Below are 20,077 nucleotides of genomic sequence, written 5' to 3' on the forward strand. Positions count from 1 at the left end.
CTTCATTACACCAGCTTTCTCTGAATTGCCAAATAAACCACACATATAAAATCAAGATTTTGTCAATGATGGAAAAAATTAAGTCATTTATTTTCTTCGTTTCTTTTGTCATGGTTTTGTTTTTTGCAGCGCAAAAGGCTGCAAGGGAAAATAAATAGTATTCTCTTTAGATTCAATGAACATCTTTGCCGCTCACAGTACCACACTGTTTAAAGGCTGTGATTGTTTCATCTTTACTTTTGTAAATAAATGGATTGTGATCAGGTTGTAAATATTGCTACAATAAATGTGCATCTTTGTTTTAATGTCTATTGATTTAAGTATGGGGATTTGCAGGAATTCAATGTCTCAAATTGTGAGCAGAGAAAAATAGATGAGATTTTACACAATAAGTTATACTTGCTACGTACTTTAAGTACCTTTTGACATAGGCTCATAGGCTACCTGGTGTTATCTGCCATTGATTACATTCAGGGCTCACCTTTGACCTTTCTAATACTTCCTCAATTTTCGTCTGCCCAGAGTATTACAGTGCACTGCTTTCAGCTTTGTAATCTACCATCAGTTTGTTTTGTATTCTCTCGATGTAGTGTCACCAACAACTGAACAGAGAAAGCAGAATGATTAGACAGAAAAGAAAAAGATGACACGCGACTGTACTAGTGAGAGCAGAGCTTTTACAGTGTAATACCTGGCTACAATAATCTGACTGAGGGAAAATGTAATGGGCTAATAATAATGGACCACTAGTCTAGTAGTGCAGTGATGGCCTGTGTCCCGTCTCCCCGTGAATATAAAAGTCTCTATAATGCATCCTTCTTCACACTTGAATTCCTCTGGGCCCAGATGCTGTAACTTGAGCGTGCGGGCTCAGGATTTCGCGTCCGGGGTCAACGCCACAAAGAGCGATTGTTCCGGCAGAAAGGCAATATCCGACCCTGGTCCAGAAATGGGGTGAAAAGGTGTGCGGGTCAAGGACGTCTCTGTCGCCGCTCGATAATCACTTCAGGACAATCATTCTCCAAACATTTCTGTCTTCCTCCATTTAACGCTGGAGCGTGTGCTGGTGGACCGTGGATTAATTCAATCAGTGTGATAATCCCATTTCATTGATGAGAGACGGTCACGTGATTTGGCCCAGGTTCAGGGATTCCTGATGGTGTCCAACTCAATCTGAGAGGTTTATGCCAAATCTGTGCTGTTCGGGTTAATGAGTTACCACTATCTCGTACTTAGTACTACAGCGTGGAGTTTGGAGTCTGCCCTTCTCTTTCTGACAGAGAACGTAGCTGCTGCTTCGCCTGTCTTTGGCCCTTTCGAGCCATTTGAGCCTTAGCTCCTTTGCACCGGGGTTATTTCCACCGGTCACGCCGAGGGGACCCATGATGTTTGCCTGTGTTATTCTTCTGCTCTGTGCGGCCTGCTCCATCTCTGCCAAAGGTGAGTTCTGGGGGCGCTGTGACCTTCCACATGTTGCCCTGGGATGAGGCTTCAAGATACAAACCTGCCTTCTATGTTTGATTTGAAGTGATATTACTAAAACCTCTGTTTATGATTGTGTGTTCTATTTGGTTAGATATAGCCCACTACTTTATCAAGTTAGTAATCAAGTCAGTAGCCTGCTCAACGAATGACTCATGAGAGAAGCTATGATTTTCAAGAACTTCTCATTTAAAAGTCAAAAGTTGTTTTATATGTGAAGCCACAATATTTAATGTAGGCAACTGCTTAACGTAAATGGCTTGACGTATTGGGGTGTCATTAATTTGTTGTTACAAAAAAGCTAAACCTAATGTTATAAAGATATATTTTTTCTGTTTTGGCAGAGGGTGAGTTAATCTACAATCTACAAAGTAGTAGATGAGAGTGATGAAATAGCAGTCCATAGTGACACGTCAGTTTATCTTCACTAAAGCTGAAATGGCAGCAAAGCGACTCGGTGGATATACAGCCTTTATCTGTGAACACACCTAGTTGCGCTGAAGAGTGAAGAAGGTCATCTTTGTCAGTCACAAGGATTATAGCCAACAGGCAAATACATGTTGGGAAAGTGTTTTGTGTGCCTGTGTGCAAAGTAGATGCATTAAAAAGATTCTAAACGTCTGTTCTTGTTTGACAATTGGCACTCACTGTTTCTTCAGATGTTGCTCTTGGACCTCGGCTCAATAACAACCAGCTGTACAAATTCAGCTACGCCACAGAGGTGCTGGTGGACAGGACCCGGGGGGCAGCACGGGGCAGCGCTGGTTACAGGCTCTCCTCAGACGTGGACATCAATCTGGTGTGGAGAGACCCGAGCAACAAGGATGACCAGCTCATACAACTTTCAGTGGGTGGTCCTTTGCAAAACACAGTCTTATCTTTGTTTCGATTTTGATGCTGTATATTCGACTCGTGATTAAACTTTGTCATGAGCAGATATCAAACGTCAGGCTTGAGCACGTGTCCCAGGGTTCAAACCAGAAAAGCATCCTCGATGGATCCACTGCTGAAAGTCTGCTTGGGAAGAGTAAACTCGCTGCTCTGACCAAACCGTTTATGTTGCACTTAAGAAATGGAAAGGTAAGACATAAGAATTTAACTTTAGCCATGGCACTGGGACAAAAAGACTGTTAAGTCCTTGGTTTGACTCATAGCAGTATAGTATTTACATTATCATTAACTTTATCTTGTTTTGGAGCGATAATGGTAGCAGAGAGAGTGAAAAACCCAAAGATCACTGAAGGTTAGTAGGTGAGGAGTTGTTGGGCGTTGTTCATTTGAAGCTTACTGTCTTTGGAGGAAATTGTAGTTTTTATACAATTGCCTGTTGTACGACTATATCAATGTGTTTGATGATGATGATTCAAGGATGTTGCAGCTACTGACTAAAAGAGTGTGTGAAATGATATGCCTCCCTGGTGCTGTTCATTTATTTATAATGCTGACAGCTGAGGCAGGAAAATACACAAAGTGGCACCGCACAATCTATTTAGGGTGGTCCTATTTGATATTGTGGTTGGCTGCCGCAAATAAATCACATAGTGTTGAAGAGAAGTTGTAGAATGATGTAAACACCTGCGTTTATAATTTATCACATCTTGATGTGCAATTCTGACAGTAAATATGGCTGACCCAAGTGGTACAGTCTTAAGCTGGAGAGGCAGTGGCGCAGTGGTAGAAGAATTAACCTACAAACCCAAAGTTTGGTGGTTTAATCCCCGCCTTGACCAGTACATACTATTGTTATGTCCTTGGGCAAGACTGTACATCCTCCTTGCCTAATGCCTGAATGTGGTGTATGAGTGATTACGATTTTATTTACATTTTTTTTAATAATTTAGACAAAAGCATTTTATTCATATTGGGCGGAGCCTGCTCTTGTCAAGAACATCAAACGTGGTGTGGCCAGCTTATTGCAAGTACAGCTACACAAAGGAAAAGTAATAGAGGTAAGACATAATGAAATTTGTACCATTACCCATCATTCATTTTGACTGGGGTTGCCAATAGTGACATATTGATCCTGACCATAACAGAACGATGTGTCAGGAAGATGCACTGTGGAGTACAAGGCCGCGAAAAATCAAGTAACAAGAAACAAGATTTTGGACACATGTAAGACGGGAGAGATTGGATTCACTACACACAGCAAAGTGAGCAAGTCTAGTTATATTGACGCCAGCATTCTGTGTGAAATTATACACTCACTGTGACAACTGCACTTTAGGTGCTCGGCGTGAGCAAGAAGGCCAGTTCTGTTACAGTTTTTACGCTTGAAGATGGATTCATTCATTCAGCTGTGGCGGAAGAAGCACACAGCCTGGCTATAAACGCCCACCGATCGACTGGTGCTAAAGTCGAGTCCAGGTTACAACATGAACAGTACTTCAAAGGTGTGAAACATGACCTGTAAATTCTAATTGAATTATTTCTGCTCTCAGACAAATACTTACTCTGATGGGAACCGAGGCTGGACCACTCGAGGCCGCTGGCAAGGATGTGACGAGCGTTGTTAAAACCATTGATGCCAAACTCGCAGCTGTTGGTATCATAGCTGAGAAGGTCAGACCTCAGTGCAAGGGCTGTCCAACGGTAAGTGGCCAGTTCTATTTAGGCTCGAGCTTTTACTGTGAGATTTAGGACATGGCCCTGGTTGAAATACAGCGTTTTTTTTTTAATTTAGCATAATAACTACATAACATAACAGTCTATAAGAGGACAAGCATGGGAAGGGGCTGCTGTTGTGCATAACTTTGCTATGGGAGTCTGTCCAGCCCCTATCCAGCCTCTTACTGCGCCAGGTATGAAGCTGAAAATAACACATAGTGCCACCCGTTTGCACAAACATCTAGGCTACAGTCTGCCCTTAGAAACACAATAACGGGCCCGATATCTCTAAGGGTATATTTTCAATCAGCTTGAGTGTCTTCTCTCCTGAACACACCTATCTTACGAATGGGCCCTCTGTGTTTTTCCTGTTTTAGCTGTCTGAACATTGGCAGTCCCTGCAGAAGCTGCTGGAGCCAGATGGACTGTCTAAAGTCTCAGCTCCTCGTAGCTTCCTGGCTCTGATCCAAAGCATTCGGAAAGCATCCAAGGACGACATCCTCAAAGTGCTGAAGAGTGCCAGCAAGACATCTGCGTAAGTGACTCTGCATTTACCTTCCTCTTCATGGGTGTAGAATTGTCTAACCTGTGTCTGTGCTTCTGTTGGTGCTAAGCCCTCAGGTGGTGGATGCAGTGACTTCCTCTCAGACAACTGCCTCTCTGGATGCTATGCTGGAGTTCCTGAATTTCACAGACCCTAAAGCCTTTGTTTTGCAAGAACGGTTCCTCTATGCATGTGGCTTTGCCTCACATCCCAATGAAAGAATGCTTAAGGCACTGCTGGTGAGTTGCCAAATGCGTATTTATCTGTGCATGCTTAGTAATATTATCTGTGCATGCTTAGTAATAGTACTAATAACAATAAAATACTCAGTAAATTGCCCCTTTGCATAGTTAATTATACATAAGCCTATCATGACAAGACACACCTTTTGATTATGCTCGACTGTGTTAACATCATACTAACAATAATAAAAGAGCACTTATAACAAAGGTATGTACATTTTGCAAGTTTTTTTTTTATAGCATCTTTTTTTTCCAGGACATCTCCAAAGGAAAAATTGCTAATAATGACATCAAAGAGTCAGTGGTAATTATTATGGGTGCACTCGTCCACAAACTCTGTCTAAAAGGTGGCTGCAATTTACCTGTAAGTTCAACACAATAATGACCAACCACAGTGTCGAGTGTCAATGAAAGAGTACATTGAGTTGCTGTGTGTTTGCAGACAGTGGTGGAGGTTAAAAACATGATTTTAAATGGACCGGAGAGCTCACAGGAGGAGTCGCGGGTGCAGATGTATCTTCTGGCTCTGAAAAACTCTCTGCTTCCAGAAGCCATTCCCATTTTTATTAAATACGCCGAGGCTGATCTTGGGGCTTTCAACACAATCTCACTGACAGCACTGCAGAGATATGACAGCAGTCTAATGTCAAAGGAGGTAGGTCTTGTTAACACGTGTCCCCTTTTTGTGCTACTCTATTGTTGCTAAGAAACAAACAAAATGTTGTTGTTTTTTCTTTGTTTTTTTTGTCCAAACATAGGTCAAACAAACAGTGAACAGGGTTTTTCACCAGAACAGGCGCATCTATGAGAAAAATGTCAGGGCTGCGGCTGCTGATGTGATCCTCAACAGTGACCCCTCACTCATGGAGGTCAAGAATTTGCTGCTGTCTATTGGTCACCTACCTCATGAAATGAATAAATACATGATATCCAAAATCCAGGACATCCTGCGCTTCCAGATGTCTGCCAGGTATGATCAAATTAGACCATATTGGAACATAATCCAGAGAATGTCATTTCTTTTCTGTTTGGCTGTCAAAGCAAAACTATTCAGGAGGCTATGAAGGACATGATTGTCAACAACTATGATCGTTTTGCAAAGGTTGGCTCATCTTCGTCTTTCTCAGGTTTTATGGCACGTAAGTCATCAAACCTTTCTATTTTATTTATAAATAATCAATCAAATATTATAAAGGATTATTATCTATCTAGTGTATAATGTGTGGTTTATTTATTTGCTGTAGGATCTGCTGATGTCACATCCACATACAGTTTGGACATCTTGTATTCTGGCTCTGGAATTCTCAGAAGAAGCAATATGAACATGTTTGGTGCAAGCGGAGGAGCGGTTCTGCATGGTCTACAGGTCTGTGGTTTCAATAAATGTTGTGATCTTTTTAAAATGCTGCATGACTGTTTCTGCCAGTTGAAGGGATGACAAGAAACCTTGAACAAAATAATATAAATAAATAATATAGCTTCTTTCAGCGTTAACAAACATCTTGGGATTCACGGTTTGCCTTTATCCCCGCTCCAACCAGTGCATAATGCTGTTGTGTCCTCGGGCAAGACATTTCACCAATCTTGCCTGAAGTATGAATGTGGTGTAAATGAGAGGTGTGGTGTGCAGCAGGGCTATTGGCGCAGATTAGCTGCCACGTTCTTATCATTCCGCGCCAGGGCAGCTGTTGCAACAGTGTAATGCTTGTTTATTGTACTAAGCTCGAGTTTGTATATCGACTTTTCAGGTGGCCATTGAAGCTCAAGGGCTGGAGTCACTGATCGCTGCCACTCCTGATGAAGGCGAGGAGAACCTGGAGTCGTTCTCTGGGATGTCTGCTCTACTTTTTGATGTGCAGCTCAGGCCAGTCAACTTCTTCAAAGGATACAGCGACCTCATGTCCAAAATGTTCTCCCTGTCCGGGGAGCCACTGAATGTGGTCAAGGGCCTCATCCTGCTTACTGACCATTCGGAGGTAAGTAAATCAATATCAAATACATTTACATTGTAGTTGTATTTATTCTTTTTGGGGATGGGGGCAGAAAGAGCCCGTTGAGGTTTAGAATCTTCGTATTATTAAAGTATTTCTTCTTCAAGGTCATCCAGCTGCAGTCTGGTCTGAAGGCCAGTGCAGAGTTTCAAGGCGGACTGTCCATCGACATTTCCGGAGGAATGGAAGTCAGTCTTTGGTACCGAGAGTCCAAGACCAGCGTCAACAACAGGTACAGTAGACAGTAGACAGAGGTACTTTAATTCAATACTACCACTATGTTTGTAGGTCACACCTTGCCCCCTAATACATGATGTATTAGTGGATCTGAAATTTGAGCAGGGCCGAGGTGGGGCCTGCTTAAGTAAGAACAAATACCATTTTGATAGACAAGTGGTTTGTAGAAAACAAGTGCAGATCCATTGTCACTCATCCGCAAATAGACATGTGTTGACGCTGGGTTTATGTGAACTTCAGAGAGCCTATATAAGTATTGTCTGATTCATTTGTTCCAGTGGCATGCTGTACATGCTCCAGGGCTGTGCTTAAGGCCTGTCTCAATTCTAGGTTTGAGTGAATATGACGTCAGTTCGGTCTGGTCTTCTATTTTAAAACATAACAGTCAATACACAACAGTAGCTGCTGAAACTGGAGCACGTCATCATCTGAGTATCAGATATCTCACAGCATCTGGTGATGAAACCGGGTTTAAACACCAATGCTGGACATATCTGCTTTTGCATGCGCCCTATAACGGTTCTAGTTCAATGTTACCATTCAACACAAATACAATTTACATGTCTGTGCAAGAACAGCCAAGAGCCTGCATAGTACTGTATGTTAAGAAACGTGTTTGTTAGTTGTCTGGATACAGACAAACGGCAGGTGATGGGATCAGCATATTTGTACCTGGTCCACTCAGATGGCAGACTGACAGCCTAGGTTTAAAAGTAGAATAAACCACCACAGGCTGGAAGTTTCAAAGGTAGATTATTTTGGTTGACAGTTTGAAGCTAAGTTATTGTATAGTAATACGTTTAAATATTTAAACAGGTAGCCAAGGAAACACATTGTAATGTAAAGTATAGTGAAATCTGTCCCACTCTCAAATTCACATAATGCATAAAATATTTGCATCCGATTATCACACTTGACTTTTCTCAAAAAATATTGCTGGGACTCATGTGAACAACATTTTCTATAGAACTGTATAGGCTTTAAAATGTTTTTTATGTGCCACAGAATAAATTGTTGCAAGTTGTTAAATCAAACCATGTAGAGCCACAGTATATCATAACTGAGTAACTGGAGTATGAGCAAGAAGTCCATGTAATAACCTTTTCACTTCAATATGGAATAAACCCACACTTTGTAATAAAGTTGCACTTTACAACTTGCGCTTGATTTTCCATAAAGTGTAATAATGTGCATTTTGTAATTGCGGTATTTTACCAAGTATCAACTTCAGGAGGCAACAGTTGCTCATGCGGTTTAAGAGAAAACCAAAAAACCAAGGCATTCCTCCCACATCATAATTCTCTATTTACATTTTATAAAAAGCCTTTATTGTGCTGGGCTTGTGTATATTAAAATATTTTAAAGCATACAACAATGCAGTGTTTGCCTGTGGTAGAGCTGGGTTGAATCCTGCTCAAACCAGGTCATAGGGCCATATGTCATATGTTTTGTGTTTTACTACACAATGGCTACACGTTTTCTGTTATTCTGCAATGTTGTTACACACTGTGGCTCAACATCCATGCATATAAAGTGTATGCAGCTCATTTCAAACATCTTTTAAGCTTTGTTTAACATAATTGCTACTGTGCTTTTAGGGGAGCGTTTGTTGTATCTGGCAATGTTACTGTGGACATGGATTTCCTAAAAACTGGAGTTGAGGTCAGCTTTGACACAGAGGCATCGTTGGACTTCGTGACCACTGTCCAGTTCTCCGAGTATCCTTTCCTTGTCTGCATACAGATGGACAAGGCCACGTTTCCAATCAGGTAAAGAAAATACAATGTAATCATCGGTGTGCCCTGCTTTTTTTCAGTAAACATGCAATTTTTGTTGCATTTTAGCGAGCATGTGGCCAAATATGACAGCTTGCCCTCAGGAAAACACGCAACATCACAGACAAGCAAAAAACATCTTGTACCTGGCTCCGAGTTCCCTCTACACCAGGAAAACTCCAACATGTGCAAGAAGGTGTTCGACTCCAGTTGGTAGTATGGTGGATAAACGGATACACGGCATGGACAAAGTTATCACTGCGTTCAGGGACAGCTCTAACACCTCAATACAAGTAACGTTTACATGTTTCCTGGAAGAATCTGTCAGGAAGTCTTACATTGTTTTATGTTTTTTTTAAGTGTATTTAAGACAGGCACAAACAGGACTTACTGTATATTTGCAAAAACATATCACTGTCATTCCCCAATTTGTCCAACCTGATTCATAATACAAGACACAACATATTATTGGTGTGATAAGGAATACTTATTTTTCTGAGCCTTTTGAAGTGTGTAAATTAACTTTGTTTATTAATTAAATTTGTTTGGGTGCAAGAATTCTGTAATTGGCTGACAATAAATATGCACAGCTCTTTTGCATCTTGCATGAGGTATAATTCTGACACAGGTCTGTTGTAGTTTGTAAAGCTTTGGCGATAACAGGTAATATTAAGTTAATAAACATTGTTAACGTTTGTCACTTTGTAGGTCTATGTCGCGGTTTATTTTCCCCTGATTTATGCAAAGACTGCACTGTCACCGATGTGTTAAGCTCACTGCGCGTCTCGCCCCGTCTTGAGTTGTGGCTGTGACATCAGAGCCCTGCTGGCATCCAAACACAACAACTGGTTCTTAATGCAGATTCTTCAGAAACCACTGAGAGCAGCTGGGGGCAGACCAGTGTCTGCCAGTCTCACCGCTGCCACGGCAACCCAGTAAACAGCACCGCAAACTGTCAGGTTAAACTTAAGCCCTGCGCTCTCGGGTGGTGTTTCAGTGTCACCAGAAAGCTAACCTCGCACACTAGCACATGCCAAATGTGTACTTCTGTTGGCATAAATCTGATTTCCTTTTAGCCTGCGCATCTCTTTTTCACATGCTTTTAAGTAGTAAAGCACCAGCAGGGTTAGAGTGGAGGGGAACACATGTTATTGAAGGCCTGAGTCTGTAGAATATAAGTGAAGTGTTAGTAACTCATTAGCGCCTTCTCTCTTATACACACTGAGAGCAAAACACTGATGTGGTCCATGTCCCGGCTTCAGAAGAAAATATGCAATTATATTGTATGTTTTAAATTATTATTTAAGATCAAATGTTTTATTCATTCTTAGATTATAGAGATAAGACGCTTCTGAAGAAGAACTTATGAGTGCGGTTAACACAATGATCCACTGTTTATAGTATTTACACCTCTAATGTGAAAACTTTTTACATTACTGTTTCTATCTAACCTGTTGGTGAGCTGTGTCTATAAGATTAATGTAAGAGAAAGCAAAAATCCAGTCAATGTGAAGTTTAGGACATATTTCAGTGAATATACTTTCATCTCTTATAGGTTCTTGGAGAACACCAGTGCATTTAAATGAACACTAAACATATAGGGTAGCTTGCATGATGAATTTATTGCAGACATATGTAGGCTTGTCAGTCTACATTACACCCATTCATCATTTCCATTACATCAAAGCATGTGAGTAAGTGCAAACACAGCACTAACTTGTCTCTCCTCTTTCATCCTGACCTCTGTCTTTTCTGGGGCAGCTAAGCCACACTTTCTAGATTTTGCCAAACGACTCCTAATGTCACTTACGTGGCCTCAGAGCTCGAGGGCTGCCCTGAACATTCGACATTTACACCGACCCTCTCACTTTCGCGAACCACCTTTAAGTATTTGCAAGCTTGATGTTAAGTATCCCCAGTTTGAATATTGATGTCAATAGATTTTCTTAAACTAATTAACATTGACAAAATGTAGAATTCAGTGTCATTAGGGATTTGTAAATCGGTTTGTGGCAAATATGGCCAAGATTAATTACGTTTTATGTTAATTGGCGCTGGAGTGGAAAACTTCTTGAAGTTCATTTCGAATCTCAATATTGTCTATGTGCATATTTATCTGTTTTCATATTTTATAAAAAATATAATCTAATGGAAAATTAAGCTTGATCAATAAATAAAAAAATATGTTTGATTTCTTTATTTTTGGCCATATTGAACAGCCCAATCAATGGAACAGAATTATTTGCTATAGGAAAACCAGGATGTCCCACTATTTCAGGCAAACAAACTTTAAATTGTGGAATAAATATTCTAGTGGTGCTTTTTATTTTCTTTCATGTTTTTGTTTTGATTTTAAGCACAAAAATGTTGGTGAATATTTAAGTCAGTGTTTTAAATATTAATTTAAGATGCATTTAAGGTTGCATTGTCAAGTTTTTCCCCAAACACTGTGAGTAAACTATGTCTAATCTACCACAGAGTCTAGTATTCACATAAGAAATAACAAATATTTCCTCTGTTTTCACAGAGCAGTAAACATGTGCATAAATAAGGTATTTGGACTGACCTGCAGCTCCAAATACCTTTGAGTGTTTAGTTTGACACATGCTAAAACAGCAACACACAGAGATCCTGTGACAGATGCTGAAATTATTGAGTCAAAACGACTCAGTGTTTTAGTGCAGCTTCAAAAGGAAACAAGATACAGGTATTACCCAGTATCACAATGAGTTAGTAGATATTAATGTGTACCTGTAGTAATTACGTATAAAGCAAACGGGATAGGGTTTATTCTTTGGCCACAAAAATTGCACTGCTATGGTGTTAAATGTATAGCCACACGCAACACATGTAGCCTGCATATGCTCAGTCAAGTAACATGACTCCTTGTTGTACACTCACATAATGTTGAAATGCCTGGCATAACTCAAAGTCACAAACACAGACACATTCAGTCTCACACGCATCACCCCTGCGCCATTACACTAAAAGTGTAAAATAAACCAACACTAATAGAGGAAGTTATCCCCTAAATGTCTCCGCTGGCTCCTGCTCATTAGCCACATTACTACTTAGATATACTGATCTAAGTACATAGCTGAAGAAGAGCCCAGCTCCACTTTACCTCCTAACTCACACCAACATACCAAGAGTGTGCGCTAACATACATCATCACACTCCCCAGAGATATGCTGTCAATATCAGCACTTTGTGGGGATAAAACAGAATAAGGCACGGCTACTTGAACTGAAATACACAGTTACTTATGTAAAGTGTTGCTATACCTCTACCACCACACTCGTCAAAATAAATGGTCCCAGTGTTATCTGCATAGGTAATTTATCTAATTGTTAAAACAAAAATATGAACAGACTCTGTAGATTTACAGCACAAAAAACAAACCAATTTCTCTTGTTACATAATCAGCAAAACCTTGCAGTCTTTGCTCCCATTCTGCTTGTAGAAAAAGTACACATGAGCACATATGTAAATAACTTCTGTCTGAATGACACTGATGTCCCTCAACTACTAAAAAAAATAAAACAAATGATGATCATAGGTACACACTAAACCCCAGATCAAGCTGCTGCTAAGAATAGCTCTTCTGTTTATACCAAACTAAGAAAGGTTGCACTGCTAAAGGTTTGTGAGCCAATATGGACACGATAGTTTTTATTGAATCTAAAGTCACATTTCCACTAAAGAATCTGGCTTAGTAACATGCTAAATAACATACATACTGTTGTTAGAAACCATAAGCAGTTTAATTTTGGTTTACAAATATATTACACCGTTCTTGTTTCCTTTTTAACTGCACTGATCAATATTTCCACCAAAATCAAAATAAGCAGCAGATGAATGGAAAGTTTCACAAGGCGGAAAATAAAGCAAAGGCTGATTTTAAAACCTACAAAGTGCTACAATAAAACTGTAGTAACAGAACAAATGAACACACCAGTCTCCTGCTGTGACCAGTACTACCAAGTGTGCGCTACAAGGAGAAGTCCAGAGGTCAAAACTGCTTCTACAGTCAGTGGAGTTGAAGAAATCCTCCATGGTGTTCTGGAAGAGATGAACAAAAGGAAATGATTTTAGAAGTAATGTTCATAGTCGTGTGTGGAACTGGTCGGTGGTTTAATATTTTGATTTGTTTATGTAGCGAGTGTGCTCAGAGCTCAGGCTGGCAGTGCCCATTTAGGAAAAAGGAGAGGGGGAGGGGGCTATAAAAAGTTGACCCCATCTCAGCCTTAGACGCGCTTCGAGCTGGAGCTGCAGCCGCATCTGATCTGTCTGAGCAGCTGTCCTCTCCCTGCATCAGCACAACAAATACTTTACATTGCCTGACCTTTTCCTCCTGCATCACTATCCCAGCCATGCCCCCGTGGCCCGTCACTAACACCCTGTGCCTCTCCCTGTCCCACTTCACACCACTACGGCCCATGTGAGGCCTCTGTCTGCCACGCACCCAGCTGACATGTCCCGCTCATGCTCGTCTTTGGACCACTGCACTCACACATGACTTCTCAGTGCAGGACATCACTTTTGTAAGAAAGGCCAACAAGTCTGTTTTCTTGATTTAAAAAGTGTCATGCACTTTTATTAGCATTGTTTTAATAATTTTGTATTCAAGAATTTAATATGTGTTTAAATAGTGTACAGGTAGCTTTGTACAGGCTGTATGTGCAATAAATGTACAACGCTATAACAATGTTACTTCAAAGTCTATATTGAATGTAATGTGTATTGCAAATCGAATTAAGTCCTGTGCACCCAGGGCTTAAAGCAGACACTGACAGAGATTGTGTGATTATTTGAAGATCTCCCACACAACTTGACTCAAAGGCAATTTAGATCTTACCAGTGGTTGAAGAGTTAAGCTGAATAAAGAAGGCATTTTGTAAATGTGTCGTTTGGTATTTTCTCACTTTGTCTCATTGTCTCAAATTACAACAGCACATGATGAGAAATGTTTACAATGACACATTAAACTACACATAACTGTGAAACAAGTAATATCAAATAGTAATAATAATAATAATAATAATAATACTGGCTTACACTTGTATTGCGCTCTACAAGCCTGTAATACCAAGTTTCTCAAAGCACTACACCACAGCTGCCCTGGGGTAGACTGATGTAAGTGAGGCAGCCAGTCTGTACCATCAGCCCCTCTGACCACCACCAACTATTCACTCACTACATTCACCCCAGGCTTCCTGCTGTTCCTAAACAGTCCCCCATCCAACCAGGCCCTTCCTTCTTATCGTCCGGGATCGGGCGGTATGAGATTTTGCAATGACATTCAGATCATGCAATATACTTTCATTATATGGGGGTAGGACCCATTATAATTTGGCATAACTTTGACAGTTGTAAAGTATAGCTTCAATTACAGAAAACGCAACAGTATAAATGTAATTTTTTGTAATGAAGATAAATATTAACTTTTCCATAATAAACCACGCCTAATAACCAGACAGAGCTACAATATATGGACACTTTATACAGTATTGCACTGTATATTTTTTTCAATATGATCAATATTTTTTTTTACTATGAAATCAAGTTTATCTGAGCAGTTTGGAGTCATATTATAGTAAATACAAACTTGTGAGTATGACTGAAATAGCAAGAACTCTGAGAATGAACTTCATGTAAACAAACTCGTCTGACACTATTAAAATAGCCCGACTGTGTGTAATGCATAGAAAAAGTAACTGTAGGGACTGGTCATGGCTGAAAATCCAGCCTCCCAGGGAGCGCAGCAGAGGTCTGGAGTCATGTTACCTGTCATGACCCTCCTGCATGTCTATTAACACTGACATGTCACCACAGCTAAGGTGCTCAGCTGCCAGTGGCACACTTCACTATACTGTATCATGGTGAGTGATCAAAGTCTTCTGTCTTAGCTGCACAATTATATAGTGCTCCACTGAGAACTCAAAGCACTTTACATCAAGTAACTGTTGACCCATTAACACATTCATTCACACACACATAACCTGCACAATAACAGATCCCAGAAGTTAAGCAGAAAGGGCCTGGTCGGTACTTGGATGGGGGACTGTTCCGTAACACCAGGAAGCCTGGGTGAATGTAGTGTGTGTGTGAGTGAGTGGTGGTGGTCGGAGGGGTCGATAACACAGATAAACTGCCTCACTTCTGCTAGTCTGTTATTGTTTTTTCTGTTTCCTCTATTTTACAGTTTACTCTTGGTTGTATGAGTTTTTGTTTTTTTTTAGTTTGGTGATGACCAGGAAGACCAGTTGCAACTGTGACAGAAACCACAGAAACTCCAAGAAGGGTCTGAACGCAGCTGATGGAGGGGCACATGATCAGTGGAACTCCACTTTTCCACAGGAAATGACCTAAACCCTTCTCCTACCCTTAAAGATAGCGGAGTATACAAAAGGTGTTTTATTGAGATTAACTTAAATAAATGTGTCAGGAAAAAAGTGGAGGTGACGTCATTTCTTGTGGAGGTCTGGAGCTCCATTGATCACGTGACTCTCATCGGCTGCGTTTAGACCCTCTTGGAATATCCTGCTAACAAATAATCACATGTACCAGTGCACCGACCAAGAACACAACAGAAGCATCTAATGCTGCCCCAACATATAGATATATTTAAGATCAATTAGTTATATTTAACATGTATTTGTTTTTTCCTGTAGTGACTACTTAATATTGTCAAATATGAATAATCATTTTTTTTATGCTGCAGTGTGTTCTTACCTATGGTGTGATAAGTGTTGGTCACCGGTGCTCCACAACAAAACTCATAGTCGTCCCATCAAAAGAAGGAGGGGCTATGATTCTTGGACCTTGTGGTGTTGAGATGCTGATAATGGGCTTCCTCTCGGAGCTAGCAGTACGTCCACGAGTGATCACATGTCCAACAGTCGAGGAAAGTTGCTCACTGGGTGAGGCCTCACCTGAAGCACTGTAGTACACATTCTCCACAATGACAGGAGAGTTTGTATCTTTCTGTTGTGCACTTTTTAACTTCTCCCGGGTGGCCTCTTCAGAGTGACAGGGGGACTGTGGGAGCACTGGCTGCATGGCCAGTGTAGGAGAAGGGATGAAACCTGGATAAATCATGTATGTGGGTGCACAGGCCAGAGGGGACACTGAGAGAGGCACAGGGGTGACTGAGGCCACAGGGGAGACAGGAGAATGAGACATGGGTACATCCACAAACTGTCCTGTGTCGGGATCAAACAGTCTCTTAGTGGCTTGTACAGGAGTGTCCACCAGGTAGTATTGTCCCGTAGTGGGATCCAAAAGCATCTTCCTCTGAGTGTCCCCTCCTGAAGGTGTAGGCGACACCGTGGGGACAGAGGGAGAGAAGCACAGCACATGCTGTGGAACAACTGTAGAGTGATGATAGATAGCTGAAGCTGGATATTCCATGATTAATGGTGACCTTTTTTTATTTGTTAATTTAGTTTTGCACGTCTCATCCTTATTTGCATTGTCCTCCTTGGTTCCTGGCACACCACGTAGTGCCTTGATGTCAGGTGTGAGTCCGGGTATAGTTAGATAGTTTTCAGAGTCCAAACTAGCCTGTACCACTGTGGGACCAGCTTTGACCTGCCCACATTTTGGTGCTTCTATTTTCATTGAGAGTGGAGCCGCTGGAGGAGTTTTAGAGCTTTTTGTGGTGGATGATTTGGAAACAGAGCATTGTGGGTTTGCATTACTGGCTGTTCTGTAACTTGTGTGTGGCATAACTCTGTGTCCTGAGTGTAGTGCACTTTGATTGTCTTCAGTGTTGAGCTGTGGTTGTGTCTCATTGTTATATGGAACATGCATGACATTCATATATGCCTTTGCGTGAGGATTGCATGTTGGTGCGGGGTGAGCCCTCTCAGTGTCCCCCTCATCCCGCTGCTCCTCTTTAGTGATTAGTGACAGCACATGACTGCCTGCGACTGCAGGGTGCAGTGCCTGGTTTTTACGTTTCCACTCATTTCTGTCAAAGACATATAGCTGCTCCATACTCTTCACAGCAGCTGTAAGCTTCTCCAGTGCAGCCTGTTTAGGTATTTTTGATAAGTTTTTCCGCTCAAGCGACTCCCCTGAAATTCTTTCTAGCCGAGGTTTTACTGGTTTATGGTCAGATGCGGATGGACCTTCTAATTGCTCAGGATTTGTTTCTGAAGATGTAGTTTCAGACAGAACTGTTGAAACTAACCTGCCCGCTTCTGTCTCGCTCTGCGATACGTCCTCTGACTTCTGTTTGGTGTTAGTTTTAATCGAATTACATTTTATAATAATTGGAGTCACTGATGGCTGCTTTACTGATTCTTTACTTGTGTGACCTATATTTGCTGCTGTGGAAACAGCTGGAGGATGTTTATTATCACTGTTGTCCAGGGATACAAAGCGGTATGAACTTTTGACTAGTTTACGCACATCTCTGACTTGATAAATTGGCGTTTGAAACTTGCACTTTGTATCTCGGATGTCTCGTACTGTGAAGCTGGGCATTTTGTCTGAAGCTGACACAATGGGACATTTCACCTGACCTGCTGCTCTGAGTGTGTTCACAGTGCTGTAACTGATTTGAGGAGTTAAGAGACTGGCAATATTTAATGTGCACCCTTTGTTTTCCTTTACACTCCTGAGACAGATCTTAATTTCTGGTTTCTTTCCTGTACTATTTGTTGAAGACATGTCTTTAGAGAAATCCTTGTCTTTTGTAAAGAGTTGACATCTTGGCACAAAAAGCAATTTAGTTAGCATGTTGTTGGTATTCTTTTCAGCCTCTTTTATCTCAGATGTGTGATGTGTCTGGCTGGATGGTGCTTTTAGACAGGGGCTCTCCAACTGTTCCTTATTGGATCCTTGATCCTTTCTGTTTTTTCCCTCGTCTGTCGGCTCACAGGAACTGGCTCTGCTGCCCTCAACATACAGGTCTTCTGTTGAGTTTCCAGTGAATCCAGATCCTGACTCAGACGTTTGTCTTTGCATGCTCCTCAGATCCCTAACCTTCAAAACATCTGGCAAAGATGGAACCAGACCTGAGTGTGTGTCATGAATTTCGCCTCTTTCCATTTTACGTTCTTTCTCAAATTGCATCTTCTTAGAAATAACATTTTTTAAAAGGCTGGATGCAAATATAGCCTTTTTGTGAGTGTCGCCTCTGTCATCTGTGTGATGATATTGCATTTCACACTCTGATCTGGTCAGCACTGCACCAGGAACTTTCTTGTATTGTGCACTGAAGGACTTTGCATGCTTGGAGCCGTCAAGCACCCCCTTTTCAACATCACAGTTGTCCTGGACCAGATCACCAAACTCGATCGGTTTGCTGCTGCTAGATGAATGTATGGAGGGCTCTCTATTATCCGTGGGTGGATTATTGCTTTGGGGGCACTTCATTTGAGCAATTGATTTGCTGTTCATTTTATTCTCTGCATTCTGGTTCCTTTCTAATGTGGTGGTCTTGTGAGAAATAATGCTGTGCTCTTTGCTACGTGATATGTTTCTGTAATTCCAATCCACAAAAGCCCACTTATTCAGTCCATGTTCTGAGATAGACGACTCGCTGGATGTGCTGAGATTGATGGCATCAAAGTATGGACATGCCAGGCTGCGGAAAGACTTGGCGGTTAAATTACGCACCTCTTTATCAGCGTCGTCCAGCTCACTGATGGAGCTGGAAGCCCCACTGGAGTACTCATTTATATCTTTCCTTCTAAGTTTGGTTGCCAGGTGCTGACGGCCGGGGGCCGGGATGAAATACTGGGCTCTATCGCACAAGGGCCCCGCTCTGGCGCCAGAGCTCACAAGTGACAAGTGCCCCTTGTCTCCGCTATCGAGCAAAGGCAGCGGATCGTTCAAGACCCTCGAGGCCGTCTGTATTGATAACTGAATCTTCCCGGCGTCCCGTTGGTTTTTACAAAAGCTTTCATCCGAGCTGGCGAATTTATCAGACTCCAAGAGATCACTCTCGTCCTGCTCAGTGCTGACAACCCGCCCTCTGAGATTAGCCTGCACTTTTGTTGCACTCTTCTCCTCAAGTATCAAAGTTCCCACGTGAGTGTTATCACTCTCCAAAGTGGCGTAATCCACAAAGGAATAAACCAAGTTATCGTCTTCAAACTCCCAGCGCGTCCCTCTGCCCAGGTCGTAGTCCACGTCATGGTCCAGTTCGGTGAGTTGGATCTCGTGCGTAGTGATGTAGTGGGACTCGTCTTCCCCCGTGTCGAAGCGGTAGTGGTCGGACAGCAGCGCGCTCGCCTCGTCATCTTCGTCCTCGGTCTTGCTGTTCAGGTACATGTCCGTGTAACGCAGCTCGTCGCTTTCGCTTTGCGCGCGCTGACTGCTCGCGCTCGCAGCACGTCCATCATCTTTCGGCAATTGGTCAAAGTCTGTGTCTTTGAAGTCGTTTGACACCGATGGTTCGCTTCTAACTGTGTCTTTCGATTCTTCTAAAACGGACTTCTCATCCGCTCCTTGTTTAGAGCCGTCACATTTACTGACAGACAGTTGATTTCCCTCGCCAGTAAAAGACACTTTGACCGTTTTAGCGCAGTCCGTTTTGGTGTCCATGTAGTTTGACTCGTCGCTCCTCGCATCGACCTGCTCTTTAATCTCTTTCGCACAGTTGTGTTTGCCCTCCGGTAGCAGCTTCTTATGAAGTCCGGTGTCATCTCGGTAAGTGAGAGTTTCCTCGGCTGCTTCCATTTAGTCCGGTCTTACCGCGAGGAGGTGTTCCGCGTGGTTACGATGTTACCCTGACACAGGACGGAAAACTCTGAGGGGCACGAGCGGGGCGAGCCCCAGCAGAGGTCCAGGGGAGGGCTGGGGGAGGGCAGACAGACTGTCAATAAGAGGGACAGGGACACGGGGGAGTCCCGAGGAAAATCCCTTCATTATTAGATCTCATGTCAATCGTTTTCAGCACCATTCTACAAGGAACAGCTCCTTCTGCCTCATAGTTCACATTTCTCACGGAATAATGCCAGCCATTATTATTATAGGGGAATATTGTTTTGCTGACAGACAAACAGGCTGCTGACTGACGTGGCCTGGGCTTGTTGCATATTACAATAGCTATATGTGTTTAGTGAGTCTATTCAAATGAATCCCTGCTGCCTGTGCACATTAAGCACAAGTAGGCCAACATTGTAAGATTGTTTTCTTCATGTTTTTCCTGATAAAGTAAAGTAAATGAATCATTACAAATGA

At 41.9% G+C, this 20,077-nt stretch overlaps 2 protein-coding genes across 2 annotated transcripts; one reads left to right on the top strand and one right to left on the bottom strand.

Annotated features, from left to right (window-relative positions):
• The first annotated feature begins 1,132 nt into the window (after positions 1–1,132).
• mttp (microsomal triglyceride transfer protein) lies at positions 1,133–9,372 on the top strand. Its single transcript, XM_079554355.1, has 18 exons — positions 1,133–1,440; positions 2,142–2,329; positions 2,419–2,562; positions 3,324–3,431; positions 3,519–3,635; positions 3,710–3,849; positions 3,924–4,074; positions 4,467–4,624; positions 4,704–4,872; positions 5,132–5,239; positions 5,318–5,530; positions 5,634–5,845; positions 5,917–6,014; positions 6,120–6,241; positions 6,624–6,851; positions 6,974–7,098; positions 8,702–8,872; positions 8,948–9,372. The coding sequence occupies exons 1-18, from the start codon at positions 1,383–1,385 to the stop codon at positions 9,093–9,095; spliced, it is 2,658 nt and encodes an 885-aa protein (XP_079410481.1). The 5' UTR covers positions 1,133–1,382; the 3' UTR covers positions 9,096–9,372.
• A 3,418-nt stretch (positions 9,373–12,790) lies between these two features.
• On the bottom strand, positions 12,791–19,623 carry LOC306961563 (uncharacterized protein C4orf54-like). The gene is made up of 2 exons (XM_079554351.1): positions 15,614–19,623; positions 12,791–12,940 (listed from the first exon to the last, which is right to left on the bottom strand). Exon 1 carries the CDS (start codon positions 19,571–19,573, stop codon positions 15,635–15,637), a length of 3,939 nt encoding a protein of 1,312 aa, XP_079410477.1. The 5' UTR covers positions 19,574–19,623; the 3' UTR covers positions 12,791–12,940; positions 15,614–15,634.
• Positions 19,624–20,077: the final 454 nt, after the last annotated feature.

The sequence above is a fragment of the Gobius niger genome (assembly GCF_951799975.1).
Source record: "Gobius niger genome assembly, chromosome: 3".
In the NCBI taxonomy this organism is placed as follows: domain Eukaryota; kingdom Metazoa; phylum Chordata; class Actinopteri; order Gobiiformes; family Gobiidae; genus Gobius; species Gobius niger.